The following is a 22,899-nucleotide window of genomic DNA, read 5'->3' as shown; positions in this document are numbered from 1 at the left end:
AGTAGCACAACACAGTATAAAATGTGAGAAGATGTACAGGCACAGGTCTGGAGAGGTGACCGTGACCACTGAGCAGAACAGTGGAGGACTTCGAAATAATTTAGACTGGAGATTTGGAGAAACAGAAGCTCCTTTGATTGAATGTCTGCTATTGATGATGCATTAATCCTCTCATACTCTAAGGTAAGTTTAGACGAATACTTTGTACTTTTACGTCAGTATTATATTAACACCAGTAGTTTTTCTTGTACTTGAGTACAGATTTTCAGTGCTTATGTAGGGAGTAATGGATGAATGAACTTTTGATTTTGGACACAGTTAGGGACTTCATAAGGCAATTTTGGTGTGATCGCCTTTTTAAGTGAAGCTCCTCCACTGTCACCTACAATATCAGAGTTATGTTTAAACCGTACCGCTGGGTCTCGCAACCTCCCCTCAGTTATTATGTGTGCTGTGCCCGCACCTGGTATCCTTATCTAAACTGTGTTTTCAACTAGTTTAGAGGAACAGCAGCAGCTCACCTTCGAGGTCCAGATCTCTGACCTCTTCACCTTCTATTTGAAATCATATTATTTCAGCATGTTACCAAAGCTCAAGACCATAAAATAAGTTCTGAAAGAGAGCTCACCGATGAACTGAGCGCTTTCTTTGAATGGCTCAACTCTCTGCTTTTCCATGGCAACCCAGACTGTCCTAGAATTGCCTCCCTTAGGATTTGCACTGTTACTGTAGTGAAGGGTTTATATGCCACAGTGACCCCGAGCAATGTTTTTAGGGAGCCTTAGGGGACGGTCACGCATACATGAATGCAGGAAAATGACCATCGCCTGCCAGTGCTGAATGTGGGCAGTGCAGGATTTGAGGCACACACAACTCAGTTTGCTGGTTTGTAGTCCATTTGAGGGGTCAACCACACACACGCTGCACTGCTATTGCACTGCTAAATAGTCAGTGGTAAATTGTACTCGTAGTGTTAAAATTAACACTGAACTAGTGTATATATAAGTCTCACCATGGTCCGTGTTAAAGTGGATAGTGTTAATATTTTAACTCTTTAATACTGTTACATTTCTGATTGTGTTGTTTTATGATATCATACAGTATCTTTTTGGCACTCAATTGTATCATTCCGTGTGTTGTGTTATGATATCTGAAAGTGTTTTTTTGAAGTATTAACTCTGCATGCCTACTTGAATGTTTTCACCAAATCTGAAATGTCCTGTGGGGCAACCAGTATGAGCAATGTCATGCTGTAAATCACTGACTATTTGTTTTTCATAAGTTCAAATGTGTTGACCCACAAGATCTAACAGTATGGTTGCGGCTGGGACGCCAAAGTTCACCAAAGTTAAACTCCATGTGAACTCCATGCTCCTTTGCTCACATAAAATGGAAGTGAACGGGAGGCTTTTGGTAAGAAAAAACATAACATGGAGCCAAAGAAAATATCCTTCAAGAGGACACAGTCTTATGAAAGATGTTTTAACAGATGTGTGTTTTTTGTTCCAAGGACATTGGTCTAATTCAAAGACTATCAGGTTTATTTGAAGGATTTGTCTGGTCAGGTTAACCTACGAGAAAGAAAATGAGAAAAATAAGGAAATGGGGAAAATCTAACTTGTATTTCATGAATGCACTGTGCTCAGGATATAGATGATCGGGATGTTATTTTGTACCAAAATATCTAGGTAAACAGGGTCATGTGACCTCCATCCACACAAAGCAGACACAGAACTCCCGAGGTGATTGTATCTTGTACACAAATTAAGCATACACATAATTAAAACATTTATTGCAGTAGCTGTATACCTGTAGCGTAGTAACAAGGATTAACTGTTTCAGTATCTGTGATGTCAAACACCCTCACAACTGACAAACATACTGCGATAAGCAAATCACTCCATCCCACTTAACTTCTTTATATTGTGACATAAATATGAAAGTGCTTTACAAACTGAATTTCTCCTTAATGCACAAATCAACTCTATTCCAACAAAATAAAATGACACAAAAATGATCAAGTTAATTTTTAAAAGCTATATCTTTTTTAGCATGCTTTTCCATTGTGTAATTAGCCTTCCATGCTGTGGAATAAAACAAACCTTTTCAGACAGTGGAATGACAGATGGTCTTTCACGGTTGACCCATTATCTGCACATGCCTTTGTGTTTTTTCTTCAGTACCAACGACTTGATTTTGTACTTTAGGATCTGTGTGATTATGTCTCTAAATTTGGCAAACATTCAATGCGTAAGGCATTTGATTATCAGACAGGATGCTCTCTGTAGCCGACATGTTCTCGTCATTTAAATAAGCACAATTCAGTGTTTGAAGAAACGTCATGAAGGCACAGTGATTAAAGTGTTATCTTAACCTGTGTATTCTTACGTACTGTATGGAAAATCATATTCTGTGTGGAAATAATATATATACATATGTCAATAAATTGCAGGTACTACTGAGGGATTGCACTCAGTTAAATCACAATTTGAATAAAATTTATACAGTAATAAGATCAACGTTAGATAAAACATTTAGCCATTTACAAATATATTGCTATTTAATTGTACTGAACACTTTCAAAATCAGTTTATAGAGGAGAGCTTTCAGAGCTTTTCATTTTTATAATGCACATATTGAGCACTGACATCCTTCATACAAAATGTGTTTTTTTTAAAAAAAGGTCTGCCTGTGGTTTTGCAGTACTTGAAGAAAATTATTATGAAATATGGGCAACATTGAGTATATTACGGGATGGAAATTTGTCTCAAAATCAACCATAGGGTTTTTTAAAGAATGCGGTAAATGTTTTGCTCGTTGTACATTATGCCACATTATAGACCATTGTCCAGTTGAAATCCCCAAATCCTGATGACAAGCCATTATGATGACAACAGCCAAGAACTGTCCTATTCACTGTGGTTATTACGGGTACATGATAGTGGTTAATAAGTCTTATTTACAAACATACAGACAATGACAGAATAAACAAGTGTCCACTAACAGTGTTATTAGATCAACACTTTCTGAAATGTTATTCCATTTTCTTTGATTGTGTCGATTAATATAGTCCTGAACAACTCAATAACAACCACACCACAAATATTTGTATATACTGGTCAGCCATGGTAGTTTTTTTTTTTACTTGGAACTTGTTTTCATTTTCTCCATTGTACGCGTGTCCTTCCTCCACTTGTCACACATGAAGTGGACAAAAAATGTTAAATGGCAATGTTAAATCCATGGATTCCCATAAAAAAAAGGTTTTCTCTAGAGCGATAGTACAGTTGAATTGTTGAGAACACAGCATGAGCACTATAGTTCTGTTGCCTACATAGTACATGTGGCTACACTGCAGAAGCATCAACTTAAGTGGGAAGAAATGAAACAGGAGAAAACAAGAAAGGAGAGGAGCTCAGATGAGTTGCTGCGGACGTCTCACAGCAAAGAAGCGAAGTCCGTCTTATAGCTGCTGGTCCTTTGGGCTGTCTGGGCAGGATGTTGGCTGGCAGGACTTCAGACTCACCAGTGGAATATCAGCCATGCCACTGCTGGTGAAGTGTCCCTCTCCACTCCCAAACTGCTTCCCGTCGCCAAAATGCTCCGACCGCCCGCTATCATTTTTCCAGGTTCTGGTGAGAGTATGTCCATTGAGAAGTTTGTCCTTGGGACCCCACTCCCTCTGAGATCCAAAACTGGACACAGGTGACTTGGGCTGCTGGTATGATCCCAATGTTGGGGGCATCCAGCAGTTGTCTGAATGTCCAAGGACTAGGCATTCCTGTGTGCACATCTCTGTTGCTTCCACTAGACCACGAGGTCCCAGGGGGCCATCTAAAGAAGGAGAAGAAAAAAAAAAAGAGTTAAAAATATATTCAGATCAGTGATATTAAGTGCGTTATTACCTGTTACCATCTTACAACATGATTACATGGATGGTTTTGAAACTGATTGCTGACAGTGATTTCAATATTTAATTTTTTACAAGAAATTATGGCAGGACAATATATTTATATTATATCGTTATCGTGGTATGAGACTTAATATCATCTTAGTTTTTCAATTACTAAGTCAACAATCATCCCATATTGTTGCAACTGACATTACTGATTATTATTTAACAAAAATCATTGTGTTATTCTTTTTAAAAGTACCCATTGTCATCCCTACAATGAATACAATTTGGTCAAAGATATTGTGATATTTGATTTTATTCTAAAAGTCCTAGCATTTATGAAGTGCTTTAAGGAGATTTCAAAATATCAAGATATAAATTGTGTATTGCGATATAGCTTAAAATATGACAGTATTATTTTAAGTCCATATCCCTAAAAGAAACAAGGCTGTCAAGCAATAGTATTGTCATGTACCTGCAGAGTAAATCTGTTAAGTTATTCCTTCTGAGTTCCGATCTAAGCCAAAAAGGTTTTACGAATTTGAGGCTCTGAAACTTTTACATTGACACGGTTCATACTAGTCACTAGCGATACAACAATTTATTCTCCTTTAATCAAAATAAACAACCCTGTCTTCCAGAAGTGATCTTTATATACTAAACACAGTGTTTTCAACAATCAAATTCCATTCAATTTTCATACAATTTCTGCTCTTCCAATACAATACTTACAGCAGGCTATGTATTATTAATGTTATGTTTTGGCACTCGAAACACTTATGTTAAGGTTGATGATTGATGATTGTGGTCTCCAAACAATCACTGCTGACTTGAAGCAAAAGAAAGGACTGTCTGCTTTCTGTTTACCACTTTATCAGGTTCGCCTGTACACCTGCAAATATGTAATCAGCCAATAATGTGGCAGCAACTCAATAGTATGCAGAGGTGGTATGGAGGTTCAGTTGTTGTGTTTGAGCTGACTGTGGTGCCAGACTGTGGTTGGAGTATCTCAGACTGCTGATCTCTTGGGATTTATATGCACATCAGTCTCTACAGTTGAGAATGGTGTGAAGAACAACATCCCGGGAGCAGCGGTTCTGTGTGTGCGAAAACGGCTTGCTAATGAGAATGGCCAGACTGGTTCAAGCTGACAGGAGAGCAATGGTAACTGAAATAACCACATATTACAACAGAGCTACGTATGTGGAGGACAATCTCTGTACGAACAAGTCAAACGTTGAAGCAGATAGGCTACATGGTAAGACCACAGAGGGCTCCATTCCTGTTAACGAAGAACAGGTTACAATGGGCACAGGCTCATCAAAACTGGACAGTAGAAGATTGGAAACATGTCACTTGGTCGGACATATCTCTATTTCTGCTGCTACATGCCGATTGTAGGGTCAGAATTTGGCAGAAAACGACATGAATCCATGGATCCATCCTGCTGTGTGTCAAAGGAACAGGATGATGGTGGTGTGACAGTGAAGGGGACATTTGGCACACATCAGGCCCCTAAATACCAACTGAAGATTGTTTAAATGCCACAGCCTACCTGAGTCTACTCATCTTCTAATGGCTACTCCCTGCTGGATAATGCACCATGTAAGAGAGCACACAGAACCTCAAATTGGTTTCACCAACTTGAGAATGACCTCGGTGAACTCCAGTGGCCTCCACAGTCACGGGATATCAATCCAATAGATCACCCCGGGGTGTGGTGGAATGAAAGATTTGCAGCATGAATGTACAGCTGGCAAATATGCAGCAATTGTGTGATGTTATTACGTCAATACTGATCAGAATCTCTAAGGAATGAATCCAGCACCTAACTGAATGCATGCCGCAGACAAATTTAAGTAAAGGAGGGTCCTGCCTAGTTATAGCCACAATTTTCTCCCCATCTATTAATGTGTAACTGATGCCTTTGCATGACTGCATGCAGGACTTACTACACAGACCCAAACCCCAACCCAACAAGCCAAACATTCACCCCAACCATCTCACTGTGACTTTTCTTTAGCACAAATACACTTCCACTTTATGGAACTGTAAACCTTTGCCAGTGAAATTAATTAAAGCAGGAACTATGTTTCCTTTAAAACATATTATAACACATTAGTAGTATTGTAGTCAAGGTTGAAATTAAAGTACCCAAAGTCAGTTCAAAATTGACCTGTACACTGCTGTCTCCACATTTGGCAACTTTTCAAACCCTTTTAGTGACCTAATTTCAATAAAACCAAATATTCTGAGCTGGCATCAGCTGGTTTCCCGCGCTCATTGAGGCTCTCCAGCTCACATGTGAGGCACAGGTCATGTGAGTTGAGAGACCTGGATTCAGTGGACCAACCAGCAGTCTGAAAAATGAATGAGCTGTGCTTTTTTGAGAGCTGGAGAGCATGGGGGGGTTATAGATCTTGAGGAGGATGAAAGGTTTAAAGGATGATGAGTTCTCTTTGAGCACTGTCATGTTGGTCCATAGAGCAATCTACAGTGCCTACATGATAATACAGTGATAATAATAATAATTATAATAATACAGTACTTCATATAGTACACAAACTACAGCAGTACTACCTTAATAAGGGACGTTGATTAACTCAATAATTAGGCTAACTTCATATCTTTTTTCTACTATTATTGAACCTTAAACTTTTAGCTGCGTTAAGAGATTGATATTCTGCAAATAGTTGCAGTGAGTGTAAAAAAGATAGCAATCGAAGCTTTTTCAGATACTGTTTGTTTGAAACGGAAAAAAAAGTTGAAGGTCAATTTGCATCAGAACATAAAATCAGCAGGACTTTCCTCTGTAACTCATTGCTACCATCTGGCTACTCCTCTGATGAACATGCATCACGATTCAGATATAAAAAATCAAACAAGTCAGTGTTTCAGGTGGCATTTGTTTGAATCTCATTTGATAGCAAAACATGCATTATGCATGAAATATAAGGCAGTTCTGCTATTTGAAGAATTCATGTCCTTTGAGTTGGATTTCTTTTTCTTTTTTAAAGAAGCAAGTCTGTCTGTGTTTGTATATCAAGCTTCAAAGAGTAATGAATTCATCTGTTTTTGTCCTAAAAGAGAAAATGATAACTATTTGTCCTAATTTGTCCCTTTGCTTCACAAAAAGCTAATTGGCTGGTGGGTAGGTTCAGTAATATTTCAAAGGGCTTTTCTTCAGACTCATGCCTGGACCTGTTTTTCTTCTCGTTAATTTAAACGTACTCAGACAATTTGAGTCATTTTGAACTTATTAAAGGAGCTGAAAGCATTGCAGAAATTGTATCCTTAATATTGAGCCTTTGTATTTAATCACCATTGGTTACTTGAGTGCTAATGGAATTAATTATATGTACATTTATGAATTCTTTTGAAAACCTATCTTAAATTAATATTGAAATGATTAAATACATTTTTAAAAAAGCATCATAACAAGGGCTACTTCTGTTTGATCAAATTATTACTGGACACTTTGACAGTGATGACAAACTACTTTAATTTGAAAGGCTTATTGATGCTGATCCTACTGAGAATCAATAAAGTCTGTAGCTATCAGATGGAAACACAATTGTTTTGGTTTGCCGATCTTTATGGTTGGCTGCTGACTTGCTGTGATGCTATGCAGTAATTGATGTGAATACGAATGCAGTATCATCATTTACTGTTGTGGTGTTTGGAAAACAGTGGCAAAGTCAATCTCTAAAACACAGTAAACACAATCAACTACTTTTATAGCATGTCTGACACCACACAGTAGGAATGTATTACTTTAAAAAAATATATATTTATATATATATATATATATATATATATATATATATATATATATATATATATTACGGAAGCCCTAAAGGGCCATGCATTCATACATTTTGTTTCCTCTGTATCGTTATCTCAGGAAAACAAAGTTTCGTTATCTCGAGATCTTGAGAGAATTATCCCATTATCTCGGGAAAACGGCAGTTGTTATTTCGAGATAATAACTTGAGTATATAAGCAAAATATCAAAATATAATTTGATCGGTCCATCTTCAAACATATTTTTAATGTCAATTTAAACTGTGGCATTTTTCTAGATAAAGAAATTCCATGATGTGTTGTCCATTTTCAATTAACAAAATATAAACAGGCCTTAAAACTAGTGTATTTACTTGCAGGGCTGCTGTCTAGAATTGCATTACTTTGTACTTTTTTTATAGTGGCAAATCAATTAGCGATTCATATTTACATATTTTGTTTTGTTAGCAACTGAATGTAGGTTTCTTTCTTTGTGTTTATGTTTTCATCATAAGCAAGGGATCTTTGATGGTAGATGTTTTCACGGGGAGAGGGATTCTTTCCTGTTTCTATGCTTCTTATTAGGGGGGAAAATGGTATTTTACCCATTGGTTCATTTGCTGTTTTTTATGACAGGGTCTTTGTGAGTCATTCATGTGTAAGACAATATGAATTGATGCAATTCTAGTTTAATAAGAACATGTCCTCATATTCCACTAAGCCCTGCTGCCTGAACCCTGGGTTCTGCCTTTGAAAGCACATTCTGATATATGATGTGAAGAAAGCAGAGGCCCAAGGAGAGAGTCAGTCACTCTTCTGCATGAATGTGGAGTCCATCACAATAACAGGCACTCATAATTGGCATGTGAGGAGTCTAACCAAGACACACATTATCATAGTTGCATGAAGAACCACAGAGAGCCATAATACATGGTTCCCAGAAGACAGCAAGATGAATTCCTCAAATGAGATTGCCGATGAGTGAGGAGACATCTGGGGGGGCTGTTAGGAAAAGAGAGATGGAAGAAAGGGAAAAGGACTGCATACATGTACATAGTGTGGAGGGTTGAGCAGAGGAACTATTTACAGACATTCCAATTATGTGACTTTTTGCTTTTTTGCAGTGTTAGGTAAGTGATTGCAATAATGGTGAAGTTACTGATGTCACTTCTTCCTAGTATTTAATCATGGGTTGCTTGAAAAATATTGTAAATAAAGCAAAGAAAACCTTGACTGATCTGTGAATGACCATATATGTGTATGTAGTATTAGACATTTGTAAATTGATTTCGGCAGGAATGGTTGACTTTAATGTCTGTCTTTCATTTTTTGTAACAAAAGCGGAGCCAGTCATTAATCAAGGGCACTTTGTGCTTTCCTATTCCCATGGTGTAATAAACATGACCATTTGCATGTAGATTGGTACAATCAGTGGTCCAAGTGGGCAGCAGAGGATAATTTGAATCAGCCATTTTCCCTTCTAATCTGTGCATGCCTGCTGTTTGAGACAATGCAGTGACAAAGCCTGATTGAAAGACCACTTGAAGTATAGAGCTGGTAGGTAAAAAAAGGAAATACAGCTGTATATAGTAATGATGCCAGTGAAACCAAACCATGGGGGGTACTTCTGCAGTTGCCATAGGGCACCTGGAAAGATTAAGGAGTAGTTTGAATGAAATAGTCAAAAAAGGGTTACAAATTGGTGTGAGGTCGATCTTCTGCATATTAAGTCTCACAATAACCAATTTACTATTACAGTAGCTACAGTAGAGCAACTACACAAAAAAAACGGCCAACCTCATCCCATCATTTGCCGTCTATAACCTGCAAACTGAAACTGCAAATACAAAAGCATTCCAAGTGTCACAACATGCATTAAACAATCTCATGTACTATATGTTTTGTGTTTTTCTGATTAATAATTATTCATTTAATAATTTTGTCTAATTAGCAACCAACATGTTGCCTATTTGGTGTCAAATCTATAAATGACATCTGTGCCAGGAAAATATAACAAAATGGTACACACTGGCTTCTGAGTAGATACCGCTTCCGTAAGCAGATATTCATAGATTCATGCCATGATCTGGGACTTATGTTGGAGCGAGCAACTAAATGGCCGAAAGCCATTCCTGTGCACATTCAACTCCTGTTCCTCCTGGGGTTTTTGCCCATCAGCACGTTCCAGCATGAGGTTGGAGATAGATCTTAAAAGGTATGTTTTGTTACCATATATGGTCCATTGGGGACGTTTCTGAATGCAAATGACCCCGGACGCGCACAAGCATGGTGGTTTAGAACATTATCAACTCAAATCACATGCAAGTGTGTGCATGACAGACATGTTCATGTTTAATAAATCCTGATTTTTTTGTAACTATGCACACTCTAAATGCTTTGCAGCGGACAGAATTTAGAAACCTTTCCAACACATGTTGGTAAATGAGGGCCCAGGTGTTCCATACATCTTTAAATTTCTCTTAGGGACACTGTCTACAAAAAAAGCAAAACAAAACAAAAAACACATTTTCACTTTAGCAACATCTTCAGCATAAGGATCTCCTCTCCTTACCAACCAAGGAAAAAGCAGACAATCCTTTTGTCCTTCATCACTTAGTAACCTACTGTGGAATATCACTCTCTAGGAGACCCACTCCATGCTCAAAACATATTGTGCTTATTCAAATCTCCAACACAGCAGACCAGATACTTCAAACAAAACCAAAACACCACACAACACAATACTTGTGCCTCAATCTCTCTTTACAGACTCCCTATTGATGCATATGTAGATGGAGTCCTTCCTGTCACACTGTGCATGAGTGTGTTGGTCCATTTAATTGAAAGTACACTGTAAGGAGGTAGAACCCTCTCCCATCAGCCCTCCTCCCTCTGGAAGAGGCTTTCTGACATTGTAAAAGAAGCAGGGCCTGTAACATACCCAAACCCCCACCTCATTAGCCATTGTTTTCTCTTTGTTAACTTTTTTGCAGTTTGTCATTGACTTAATTCTCCTGTGGTCTGACCTACTATTGTCCCTTGCTTTCATATCCACACAATCAATACACACATACACACAGAGATAATCCTTATTTCCATCTTTTTTTTCCTGCAAAGCTCTTTTTGATAATCTGATTCTTAATAGAGCTCTGTGATTTAATCTGATTTAAATTGACTGAAATTGACCATCAACGGTTATTAGCAGCAGCTTTTTCTGATTATCTTGTGCCCAAGAATCAGCTTGTTTGCCTCATTACACTCTGACTTCCCACTCTGTAATCAGAGTGACATCTCATGTCATGTATCACCATTGTAAATAGGTTGGTGATTGAGCATAATGTCAGCGACAACGAATTTCGGATTTTGATTTGAATCCGTAGTCATGCTCGGTAATATAGATGTACATGCAAATGGCGTAATCAAGAATCTGTCACTGCTGAAAACCGTGTGACTTGGAAAAGCCCAGAAGGTGTCAAGTGACATCCTGCTACTCCTGCTGAAACCTTGAAGAGCTGTGGACAGATGATAAGCCCCGGCACGCCATGACACTACAGCTGTAGATAAGAGGCAGCTGGGTATGTACTCCATTGTACTGCTGCCCAAAAAAACAAACTCGTAAATCTAATATAGATCTCGTCAGGCCCAGTGAAATATAGGAACTGAACTCTGTCATGACTTTTGCATTTTGCTTTTCATTGTTTATGCTACTTTCTGAGTCAGTAGCTCCCCTGCGAAAATGTGACATTTGGAATTTGCCCTTTCACATGTGAAAATCACAATTTTGTACACAAATTGAACAATTTTACATTTGATTGGCTATTTTTTTTTATTTTTACATGTGAAAAGAAAAGGCCACGTGCATTTTTACATTTTCATATGTGATTTACATATATTCATGGTTTTTTGCACATGCATTAGAATTTCCACGTGAAAAAAAAATGAAATCATGTAAAGGTTCTTCTATGTTTGGTTCTTCACATGTGATTTGCTATTTTCACATGTAGATTACAGATACTTGTAATGTGATTGGCTTTATTTGAACATGTGAATCAGAATTTGTGAACAAAACACTTCACATATGACTGGAAATTTCTACATAGAAAGTATTCATTTTATCATAGCTTTCTTATTATTTAAAATTTCAAAAATTATTTTTTTTAATATAATTATGCATTTTGACATCACTATGTCACTCACCCCTTTCTAGTTTACATATCTTGTGTGTCATGGTAGAACAGTCTTAAATGAATACTGATCCTAAATAAGCAATGTCCTTTCCCAACCTGCTTTATGACCTTTTTTTTCTTTTTAAATGAATGCATCAGTACATCATTGGGAAAAAAAGCAAAAACGTTTACTGCCAAAATAAAAAATTCTCTTTCATTTAAGTTCTTTCTTTGAAGTGAAGGTGACACACAACCCTATTTGTATTGATGTCCATTGTCAAAGTTTTGACGTTAGCGTGCATATTCAGCTCATTTTGCAAAGTCCTAGTCCTTCTGTGTAGATAAATCAGAATATTTAAAATCATGTTCCTTTCATTCACACAAAATGGCTTCCACAATGTTTAGTGCTACTTTGTCTGTGCATAGCCCGTTGCTCATGGTTACTATGTTCAAGAAGTCAAGTTCCTTCCTGCACACATACACTCACAGAAGCGCACACACACACAAAAACACACACAGACACACACACAAGCAAATAGCCGGTGGCTGATGTTTGGTGCAGCACCCCTGAGTGCTTTAAATAACATTGAGGCACAGGTGTTGAGGAATGCAAGGGATTCAGAACTGTGTCAGATGGTGCTGACTTTTGCTTACAGCACTGTGCGAGTGTTGCAGATGTCCACAAAGACAGATAACTTAAAGACAAAGAAACCATTAGGTTGCTTCCTGATGCGGTGTCATTAGCATGTGCTAGGGGCCGGTCTGTTTAATTCTGCAGAAGCTGTTGAATAAATGTGAGCCATGAGCAATATCTGCTTAACGACAGACACTTTGACCAAAGCGCATTCACATGTCTATCTTTCAGTCCTCCTACTCAGCATCATCAGATCACAGAGGTTACAGAGGAGGAGAGAATCCTCCTCAGTTTTGTCCAGAGGTTGTTTGCAACTATAGGGGAGTATTCTTGTTTTAGTCTGCCGGCTATTACTAATGAGATAACGTTTGGTTAATTAATTGGATGCACACTATCAGTGCTGATGTGCCAGTCCCACACTAACAACCTACAGCCTTCAGAATGGCAAGGGGGGAATGGGTGAAGAGGGAGTGAGAGTGATTGATTGCGGGGGATTTAGTGTCCATAGGGCTTGTTTATTTATCCATGCTGTTAAGCATGCCCAGATGTTGTTATTTGGGGATGAATGAAGCTTTGTTTTAGTCCAGCATGGAGGCTCAAAGTGCCATACCGCTGTCTCCAGCTGCCGCTCAAAAACCCACAAGATACATCTGGCAGATTCTTTCTCCTTGCTCTAAATCTGCTGTAGGTTTTCCATGTGACCCTTTCATCCTCCACTACAACACATACATACATAAATACATACACCAGCAATCCATCACCGTGTACACCAAGGCGTATAATGGCATACAGTGTTATAAACATAGCCTGTATTCATAAAGATCTGCCTCACACCAAGAGCAAATATATAGTAAATAGCTTGGGGAAACGTGTGAGTGCTATGGCGGTCGGTGTCCAACAAGGCATAGAATTACTGGTCCATACAGCTTTGCAGCAAATTCGAAAAACAGGTTCTGTGATCTACAGTAAAGGCTATCTGTGGTTGGATGGATATGATAGTAAGCAGAGAAGAACAGAGCAACACGCTGGATGCATCCTCGAGAGAATACTAGTCTGGCTGATGGATCCTTTCTAGAGCTCCCTTTGAGGCCATGCAGGCGGCAGCTTCTCATGACAGGAGATGAAGGGCAGCAACGAGTCAAAATAGAAAAAGAGCTTGAGAATGGAAGTGAAGGGTGGTCAAAGGGATAGAAAGGAGGAGCGAGCAAGATGGAAGAGAAGAAAGTGAAGTGAAGGTGAGGAACAGTGAGGAAAACAAAACACAAAGCCTGTCAAAAAATGACCGTCATTTACATAATTTCCATGATCACTGATAAATATTATTGACTTGGACCTCACTTAAAACTATTCTCAGATCAATTTGTAATTCAAATATTCAACCCAGGCTACTCTTTATTGTTCCCACACAGTTTTGCTGTTAAAAGTACCTTTTACCACAATATATGCAAGGGAATAAGTTTACTACTGATGTTTGTGTGATTTTTAGTGGAAATGAAGCTCGGATGTGATTAGCATTTTCCACTGATTTAATTTGTCTAACAATAAATGACTTGATTTCTTACCCATACAGTACCACACATTGTACATATAAGAATATCTCTAAGCTATGACTATTTATGAAAGTCTCTGTTTGTCAAAGATTTACCATACACATTCACTCATTATTCAGTACTTTGTGTAGGCATCACCAACAGCAGTTAGCTAGCAAGGTTCAAATTTTCTTTTTAAAGGTTTTCATCACCATGTTTTTTGTGTCAGATCATGTTTACTTCTCTGAGATTTGCCCTGCACAAATGGGCTGCAGGATTGGCATCATTTTTTATGATTTAAGAATCATTATAAAGTGATAATTGTACAGTAGCGCTGTCTGTTGCCAAAACAGCCTTTGAGGCTTTCAAATTGCACGTGGCCTGACATCCCTCGCTACCAATTAACTAACAATTTTTAATCTTTTGATCAAAATATTTGGTAAATAGTATTCACATGAGAAACTATTCATTCTTAAGCTGCTCACATTCACCTCTATTGCAGTCTTGAGTCTAATTTAGAGATTGATATTTGTAGCAACTACATGACAGTAAGGGCACATTCTGATGAGTGTTTCACTTTTTTTTAAGCAAGCAGCTAAAAAATTGAGAAATCCCCAAATAATTTGCACTGCATTTCTTTCCTTTTACTACCAATGTTATCTTCACTCAATGTTTCCCCTCATGTCTGCACTGCACCACTCTAGGGGTTAACTTCACATCCACTATAAGTGGAATATTTTATCAAAGTTGTTGCATTTTAGTAAAGCAACATTAAAAATGAAATTGGTGTTTGAGGAGTCACTATATTTCTTATATATATTTTAAAGCTAACTTTATACGGAATAGTAATGATTATTCATTTAAAGTGCTGTTGTTGCTATTTCGTAGCACCGAGTCAATGATAACAAGGTCGTATTCTCAAAAGTATTGCTCACTTCACTCTCTGCATATTAGTTTCTTGTCTTCAATCCAAGGTTTCAATAGAGATGCTCATCAATATGGTATGAATCATATACTTTCATCATTTTAGCTTAGGATTTTCCTGAGTCAGTTATTGTGGACAGGCGACAGAGTCTAGAGTCTGCAGAGTGTTAGACATGCTGCAGAGTTAAAGCACACAGGTGCTCCAAAAGACTCTGACCTTTCCCACTCATCTTCTACGGTACACCAGAAATTTAATTTGCACTTCTGGGTCATGCCACATCCAGAAGTTCTTAGGTGGCTCCTGCCTTGTAGACTGTAGCAGTGAGGAGGAGTTGAGGAGACTGGTTTTGTCAGTTTTGTCAGTTGGAACAAGTAGAACTATCAGCTTAATGGCTGGAAGACAAACAGCTTGTAATAGCAGAGGTACCAATCACAGTGTTTTGGCCCTAATCCAAATCCTTTATCGTAATATTTTATCTTTGCCAGGATGGATTTTTTTCTACATTATACATCTGCTAAGTACACATTTTAGTGACATAAATTAAAATTGTTTGAGAGCTCACTAACTTTCACAAATTCCACCTACAGCATAGTTTTCCTTTGAAGGTCTCCAAACATATTTTGTACAAAAATATATTGTTTGGAGTAATATATCTCTGGAGTGCTAAGTATCATTATGGATATGGTGTAGCAGAAAAATTGAAAGGGATTTGGACAGACTCCCTCACAGACTAAATACTAAAGTTCAAATGCAGTTTAGTCAACAGCAGCATTTCAGAAGTGTGGTGCACCTCACAAAGTTGTTGAAGCAGAGTGCTGAAGCATGCTGACACATCAAGCTCACTCAAAGTGCTGTGCGTTATGCAATGATCAAGTGTTTTAATTGAGCTCACTGGGGAGATTCTGACAGCTGGAATGCCTATAGCAAACAAACAAAGGAACCAAACTGGATTGGGATTCACTTAGCCCATACCAATCCTTCAAGAATGCGTGTACCAACCCCAACTCCAATTACTGTACATATTAGCTACCTACATGGGATGGATTTTTCCTTTTATTTCTGCAAAAGGACAGAAACAAGCAACTAACACAGTCAGTAAGCACAACAAAAAAGTAGTGGTGCTGCAGTTGTAGACGTCACTTCCTTTTCATATCCACTTTTTCATGTGTTAATAACATGGAGTAATGAAGGGCAGATTGCATGCAACGGGCATATTCTATCAATTTAGGGAGACCAGAACACTGTTCCCTGTGGTTGTGTGCCTGAAGAAAAGGTGCAGAAAGTATGCTTGAATAACAAAAAACTGGATTGGAGGCACCAGCAAAGGGGATGATGTGGAATAAACTTTACTCAATTGTAAAACCACCTTTCATCCCCTCTATGCTGGGATGAAGTTCCAGGAGTGAACATCTTTACTCTGCCTCAGCGTCCAAACTTGTGCTTACAGCTATTAGACTGTAGGATGCTTTGGGACCAACCAACTCAAATCCAAGGCAACTGTAAGGAAGTGAGGCAGGAGATCTGTACTGCACTGCACTAACCAAACAAACCACCATGGACTGCGCACTACATTTGTATGCAACAGAATCCAAAAATGTTTTTCTTTCGGCACTGCATGAGTCAGTACATTTTACAATTTACACTGTAGATATGTTAGCTAGTTTACTTTTGGATAATACAGTAGTCGTGAAAACAATACACATGCATTTTTCTGCAAAGAGGACAGCTAGGTATACAAATTACCATGGGTCATACCTTTAATATGGCATATTGTTCACAATACCATTCCATTCAGTACTTATGTTTCAAGGCATGAGCTGTACATGGCCTAAATACAAACTTCTCTGTTTTCAACAGAAAAGCCAGATAGAATCATTTTAGTGGACTTGTCCGAAAGACTGTTTTGACAGATCTGCCATATCTGATACAAGTAAAACTGACGGTCATACATTCAGTTTGATACTTATCTGTACTGCCATCATCATGTTATCATCATCCATCCATCCATCCATCCATCGTTACTGTCATCCATTAAACCATCCATCAATAACACAAATGACCACTCTATAACTGTGGCTATATAACCATATGAAAGTTAAAGATAGGATACCAATGAAAAATGAGTGCAGTTAGTATGTTCATTTTGCAATGGATAGCTCAAGAGGGCAGATACTGTGAGATTATTCCAACTGTGTCTGTAACGATACTGTCATTTTCAAGCCTGCAGTGTTACAGATGTCTGAAATAGTGTATTGTTGTATATATATATATATATATATATATATATATATACACATATGTACACACAAATATATGCTTCATATAATGATAAGCATATCCCTTATACTATAACTCCATTATTCTGATTCCTTTGGTTGGATCAATGGCACAGTCAAGTGTCACAACATTTCAATTATTCAATACAATTTCCACAAATATCAAAGATATAATATATAACATTTTGTTTGTGTAAGAAATTCACATCTGTCTTTTATGTTTCTGCTTGGCAATGTAGCCTAAAGATGGCAACACAGATTTTCAAAACACATTTTAAATTGCTGTTTTACACAGCTCAGTGCAAGTTCTCAGTCCCCATGACAACAATAGCCATGTAAAAATGATTTCTTCTCCCTCTCTAATCTTCCACTGCATTAGACGCAGCCACTGACCTTGTAATCTAATTTCTGTTCTAAGTCAGTGAGTATGCCTGCTCATCTCGACAGTGGATCGAATACATTTCTGGTCAAAGACCCCTAGTAGCACTGATGATAACAATGAGGCAGCTATGTGATAACTGATTCAGTTTTCACACTTGCCCCTTATTTATTTTTCCGTTTAGAATAATAATGACATTTATATAACTTATGTTGTTTTTCCCTCACAATCCATTGGACAAGTGAAGAGTTGGACAAGTGGAAATTTTTAATCTGCAGTTGGCTTTAATTCGTGCTCTTGGGACCATGAATATCTCTGCCAAGTTTCATGTTAAGGTCCGGCCAAAGTGCTGCACTGACAGGCCATGCCACTTCTGTTGCAGAACAATTAATAAATAAATAAAAAGTCTACAAGCCCTTGTCTAGAGCACACACAAACACACACTCAGTTACAGTAAACACTGTCCATATAACAGTCACTAATAGTCTCTATTGACATTTGAGGGATGAAGAATAGATTTTAAATTCAATACAAGATTATAATCTTTTAATCATTTTGAGCCCGCTGTGGCTGAGGCGGTGAATATAATTTTACAGATACAGATAATGATCATGTTGACCTCATAAGAAAGTAGCACAGCACCATGACCGCAATTCACTTGCCCCTTCATACACACGAGACACCCGGAAATCCAACCATCCAAATGAGAGAAAATAATGACTGCAAGCATTATGCCTCTCAGTGGTTCAGTCCAATTCCTTCATGGTCTGGCGTATTATATTCCGCTTCTTATTGATACACTGTTTTCATGCTTTTATTTGTGATGAGGTTCTTTGGGGTACGCAGAGAATTCTTCTCAATTTTAATCTGAAATGAATGAGAAGATAGAAAATTGCCACTTTGCTATCGAAGTGTACTGATGATAATGCTCGTTTTACTTTCATCACTGTAAGCAGAAGAATTATGTCAATGGCACAAGCTAAAAATCATATCAATTATGAATGTACCATATTAGTTAAACATATTTATTGAACTTAACAACAGATCTAACAGATACTGAATTCTGTTGTTCAGCAGCAGATAACAATATACTACTCAAATAATCAATATCTACAGTATGTACTGAAATATGTTGTTTTATTTGTTAAACTACAGCTTTCACAACATTTATTTCATCATAAATTAATGTAAACTGAGTTGACTTTCTAAGTTGAAAGTATTTGGTATCTTTTACATCAAGTGATCGTATAATGAAATTGTATGCTACCTCTTGATTAGGCATGGTGATGAAATTACCAATCCAATCTAACATTATCTATACCCTTTCAGGGTCCATTATTCAATATAACATTAATATATATGTGTTTTTACTATGTAGTAAAATGTATGTGCTATGTGCTGTCTTAGTCTGAAAGCAAGTGGTGTTCACCTTGCCACCATTTGAGAATTATGCTTTAATGAGTTTTTCCTGCATTACCAAAACACATTTAGGGTAAATGTAATTTCAGCCAAATTGACATTGTTATATGACATCATATCAGGCAAAAATGTTCATATTAAAAGTATTTTAAAAATATTTTTTATATATTTCTTTTAGATTTTTTTTCCCAAAATGTCTGTCAATGTATTATATTCCTAAAATATCAATCCAACATTATGATCAAGTCAACTCAATTAATTGCTCAATATTTGCATTATGGTCAGATCATTGATTCTATGGCAACTAAAGGATAGTATTGTTAAAGAAAGAAAACAGAAACCTCAAAAGTAAATGTCATGGTATATTAATAAATATTATCAACACTGACTTCCAATACAAGAGATGAATCTGGGCCTGTGATGTCCTAGTAAATACTTTATATGTCTATCCGCCTCCACAACCTTCACACCATTACTTTGCCCTGTGCTGTATGATTACACTACTTTCCTTACTGGCACTAAACATTGCCAATAAAAATGGCTGAATTGCTCTTGCAAATTAGTTGCATATGAACATGATTTGTGAGGGACAGGGTTGACCCTTGGGGTTTATCACAAAGCATGTAGTTGGTCACATTATAGATTATAGTTTATTTTTATTGCTATACACAGATAACGTACAACAATAACACTAATACCCTCTCATAATATGAAAATATATAAATTATGCATTGTAAAGGATGTCTGTTCAGCCTGCTTCAAATAATCAATGGTTAATAAACACCCTTTATTGCAGTTAAAACAGACTATATTTTAATTGACATACGCCTTTTCAGGTTATTATTTCCAAGCAATTAATCAGTGATATTTATGTGCTCCAGCGAAAGTTATCACTATCATTACCTCTAATAGGATTTAATAGGAAGCTTCATGCTAAATTAGATAAATAATTAAAAATACCTGTATGATTTTTGGATAATTTCATTATTTCTGAAATTACTTAAATTCAATTTTAAATGAAAGTGCCCTCTTCATGCCCTTCTCCTGGAGTCACTCAAGACAGCTAAACAAAGACTCAGAGCGCAGAGTCTGAATGAGCATCAAGGGCGAGTAAATGGCCTGTAGCAGGAAGCAACAACACTGTAACAGTTATGGTGCTAGGTATTCATAAACTCTACCAGTATGCCCACACACGTAGTCGTAAGCATGAGGCATTAGCATAAAGTGGAGGGGGACACAGCAGGTACGGTAACGGTACCTGCTGAACAGCAAAAAGGGTAAGAAAAAACATTGAAAGAGAGGGAGAAATTCTGAGACAGATAGGTTCTAGAGTGAAGTAGTGACAGGGAGACATGTAATTCTCCGTGTTGATCATTACCTGGAGCCTGAAGGAATTTGATAATAAAACAGAACCTTGTTAATCCCCCGAGAGCTCTGTAATTGCAATGTTGAGGTACATCTCCTCTCTGTTAATAATTGTAATTTCAGAGCATGCTCTGCCTACATATACATTTATTCATAATTACCTGAGGGAAAGGATAGTGTCGTACTGTCTATTAAAAGTGCACTGAATTAAATGGATATAAGGTATGCTTGAAAAATTAAGGCCAATGCTGTATTGATTTGGTACTAAAATGCAGCTCGTTAAATTAAAGAGTGGGAATATTTGTCTAACTTTGTTTCAAGGTCATCAATGTGATGTATGGATTATGCTAACAATGCCAACTCCCAACCTAGGTCTTGATATCTCCTCACTGGTTTAAAGGGTCTACAAGCTACTCCCCCGCATGGAGGGAGTAAGCAAATGTGACAAAAATATCAAGTTGTTCAGGCATTAAATTGGCAGTGATGGAAAAGTTAGCACCTCCTCTTTAACACATTGAACCTTCTGCCTCAGCTGCAGTAGTGTTAAGGTGTTAACAGCACATAGCAATTATATATCCAAGGCCGCTGGATCGCATGAATTGATGAGAAAAAATAGTGTACTCAGAATAGTACAGAGTATTTACAGTTGTTCAAAAAATGCTCGAGATGTAAACTGATGTCAATTTTCATTCGCAATTTAGCGTATCCACCGTCTTTAAGTTTAAAAATCCTTCCTTGATCTGTCATTCAAACACTCAGATATAGGGAAATGTTAAATCTTCATAGACTTGATTGATACAAATTTAATGAGGGAAATCAGTGAGTGATAATGTCTTTTACAGAAATATCACACTAGTTTTGAGCATGTCAGTTGAGTATTTTACTCTCAGCACATGTTGCCGTTGAAAAAATGACAAAGTAAGAACATGAAGAGAATAAAAACCTGAAAATAATAACATGAGAAATGAGTGATAGCCATATGCATAAATCTGCTTTGTGAGATGGTGGGTGCGCAGGGAGGAAGTGGAGGTCAGGGCCTGGCAGAGACCCCTGTTGGGTGCAGGTGGCGAATAACTTCTGTCAGCCAAGTAATTAAGTGTCCATCACATCCTTGCAGGAGGGCTGTGCAACCCAGAAGCCTCTTCCAATCTCCATCTGTGAGAAGGACTGGAGCTACAATATGGCCCTGGTATATATATACCAACACATGAAAAAACGTGCTGGTGGAAAATATGATATCATCTGGTTGAGAACTTATTCACAGCACAGTTGTAACATCAATAAGATAATAATAATATTAAAATAAGATAAAATGTGTTTATGTAACATGTTTAAAGCATTTTTTTTCTACTAGGTTATTGAAGCCAGGAGTACAGGAACAAAAGAACAATGAAAAAAGAATAAAATATATTCATTATTTTAAAGTTTTTACACTCATTTATAAAATCAAATGAAGGCAATTAGGGGGGTAAAGAGCAGTCAGATTTGCCTAGATGTTCAACTGTAATTATATTGTAGTGAGCACTGGTGCTTCTGCTTCGTGGTTATTCTATAGCATAAAAAACACGTCTTTTTTTTTTTATTTGTTGGGCAGCAACTAATGATTGTTTCTATTGTCGAATAATTGCTTATTATTTTCACAACTAATAATTTCGCCTATAAAGTATTTAAAAAATAAAAATAAAAAGCTTGTTACAATTTCTCAGAACCCAAAGTCATGTCTTCAAATTGGCTGTTTTGTCCAACCAACCATCCAAAGACTCTTCATTTACTATCATAAAAAAACAAAGGTAATGCAGCAAATCCTTACATTTAAGAAGCTGGAACCAGCAAATAATTGACATTTTCACTTGAAAAATGACTGAAACGTCACAAACTGTCACGGTTCATGCATAGCCAGGGACAGGAAGGCTCTGCAGCAGGTGATCAACTGAGCATCAGTTATATCGGAGTGAGATGTCTGCGAGATGTCTGCACAGAGCCCAAAGGACACCAAAAGACAACACCCACCCCAGCCACAGTCTGTTCACCCAGCTGCCATCTGGCAAACAATACAGGAACGTCTGCTGCCGTACCACCAGACTACAGAGTAGCCTCTTTCTTCAGACTGTGAGACTCCTCAATTCATCCTCCACAATCCATGAAATTACAGTTTGTTTTTTGCTTACAGTGTGTAATATGGAGTGGCATCTAGCAGAACAGACTTGGCAGAAATGGAATATACTGTAATATCCAAGTATGTTTTAAGTAATGTATATCACCTGAAAATAAGAGTCATTGTGTTTTCATTACCTAAGAATGAGCCGTTTATATCTAAATAGGGAGCGGGTCCCCGTCCACGGATGTCGCCATGTTGCACCGCCATGTTTCTACAGTAGCCCAGAACGGACAAACCTGGCACTATTGAGGGCCTTTCGTATTTCTAAATTTAGAGGGCGGCCGCAGGAAATGCACTGGTTCGAAGACTAAGAAGAAGAAGAAGAAGAGCGAGCAGTTGCTGTTTCCTGCCAAACAGACTGAATGAGAAG

At 37.6% G+C, this 22,899-nt stretch overlaps 1 protein-coding gene across 4 annotated transcripts in view; it reads right to left on the bottom strand.

Moving 5' to 3' along the window:
• Window positions 1-1,775: 1,775 nt before the first annotated feature.
• Window positions 1,776-22,899, bottom strand: part of pcdh9 (protocadherin 9) — a 210,764-nt gene continuing 189,640 nt past the window's right edge. For all 4 annotated transcript variants that reach the window (XM_084362144.1, XM_084362143.1, XM_084362145.1 and 1 more), the window contains one exon: window positions 1,776-3,834. In XM_084362144.1, the coding sequence (XP_084218270.1) occupies window positions 3,464-3,834 (371 nt within the window). In that variant the 3' untranslated portion in view covers window positions 1,776-3,463. The remainder of the gene's footprint in view (window positions 3,835-22,899) is intronic.

Source organism: Pagrus pagrus (genome assembly GCF_965226575.1).
Source record: "Pagrus pagrus genome assembly, chromosome: 1".
NCBI classification, from domain to species: Eukaryota; Metazoa; Chordata; class Actinopteri; order Spariformes; family Sparidae; genus Pagrus; species Pagrus pagrus.
This window is presented reverse-complemented; position numbering and strand designations above follow the sequence as displayed.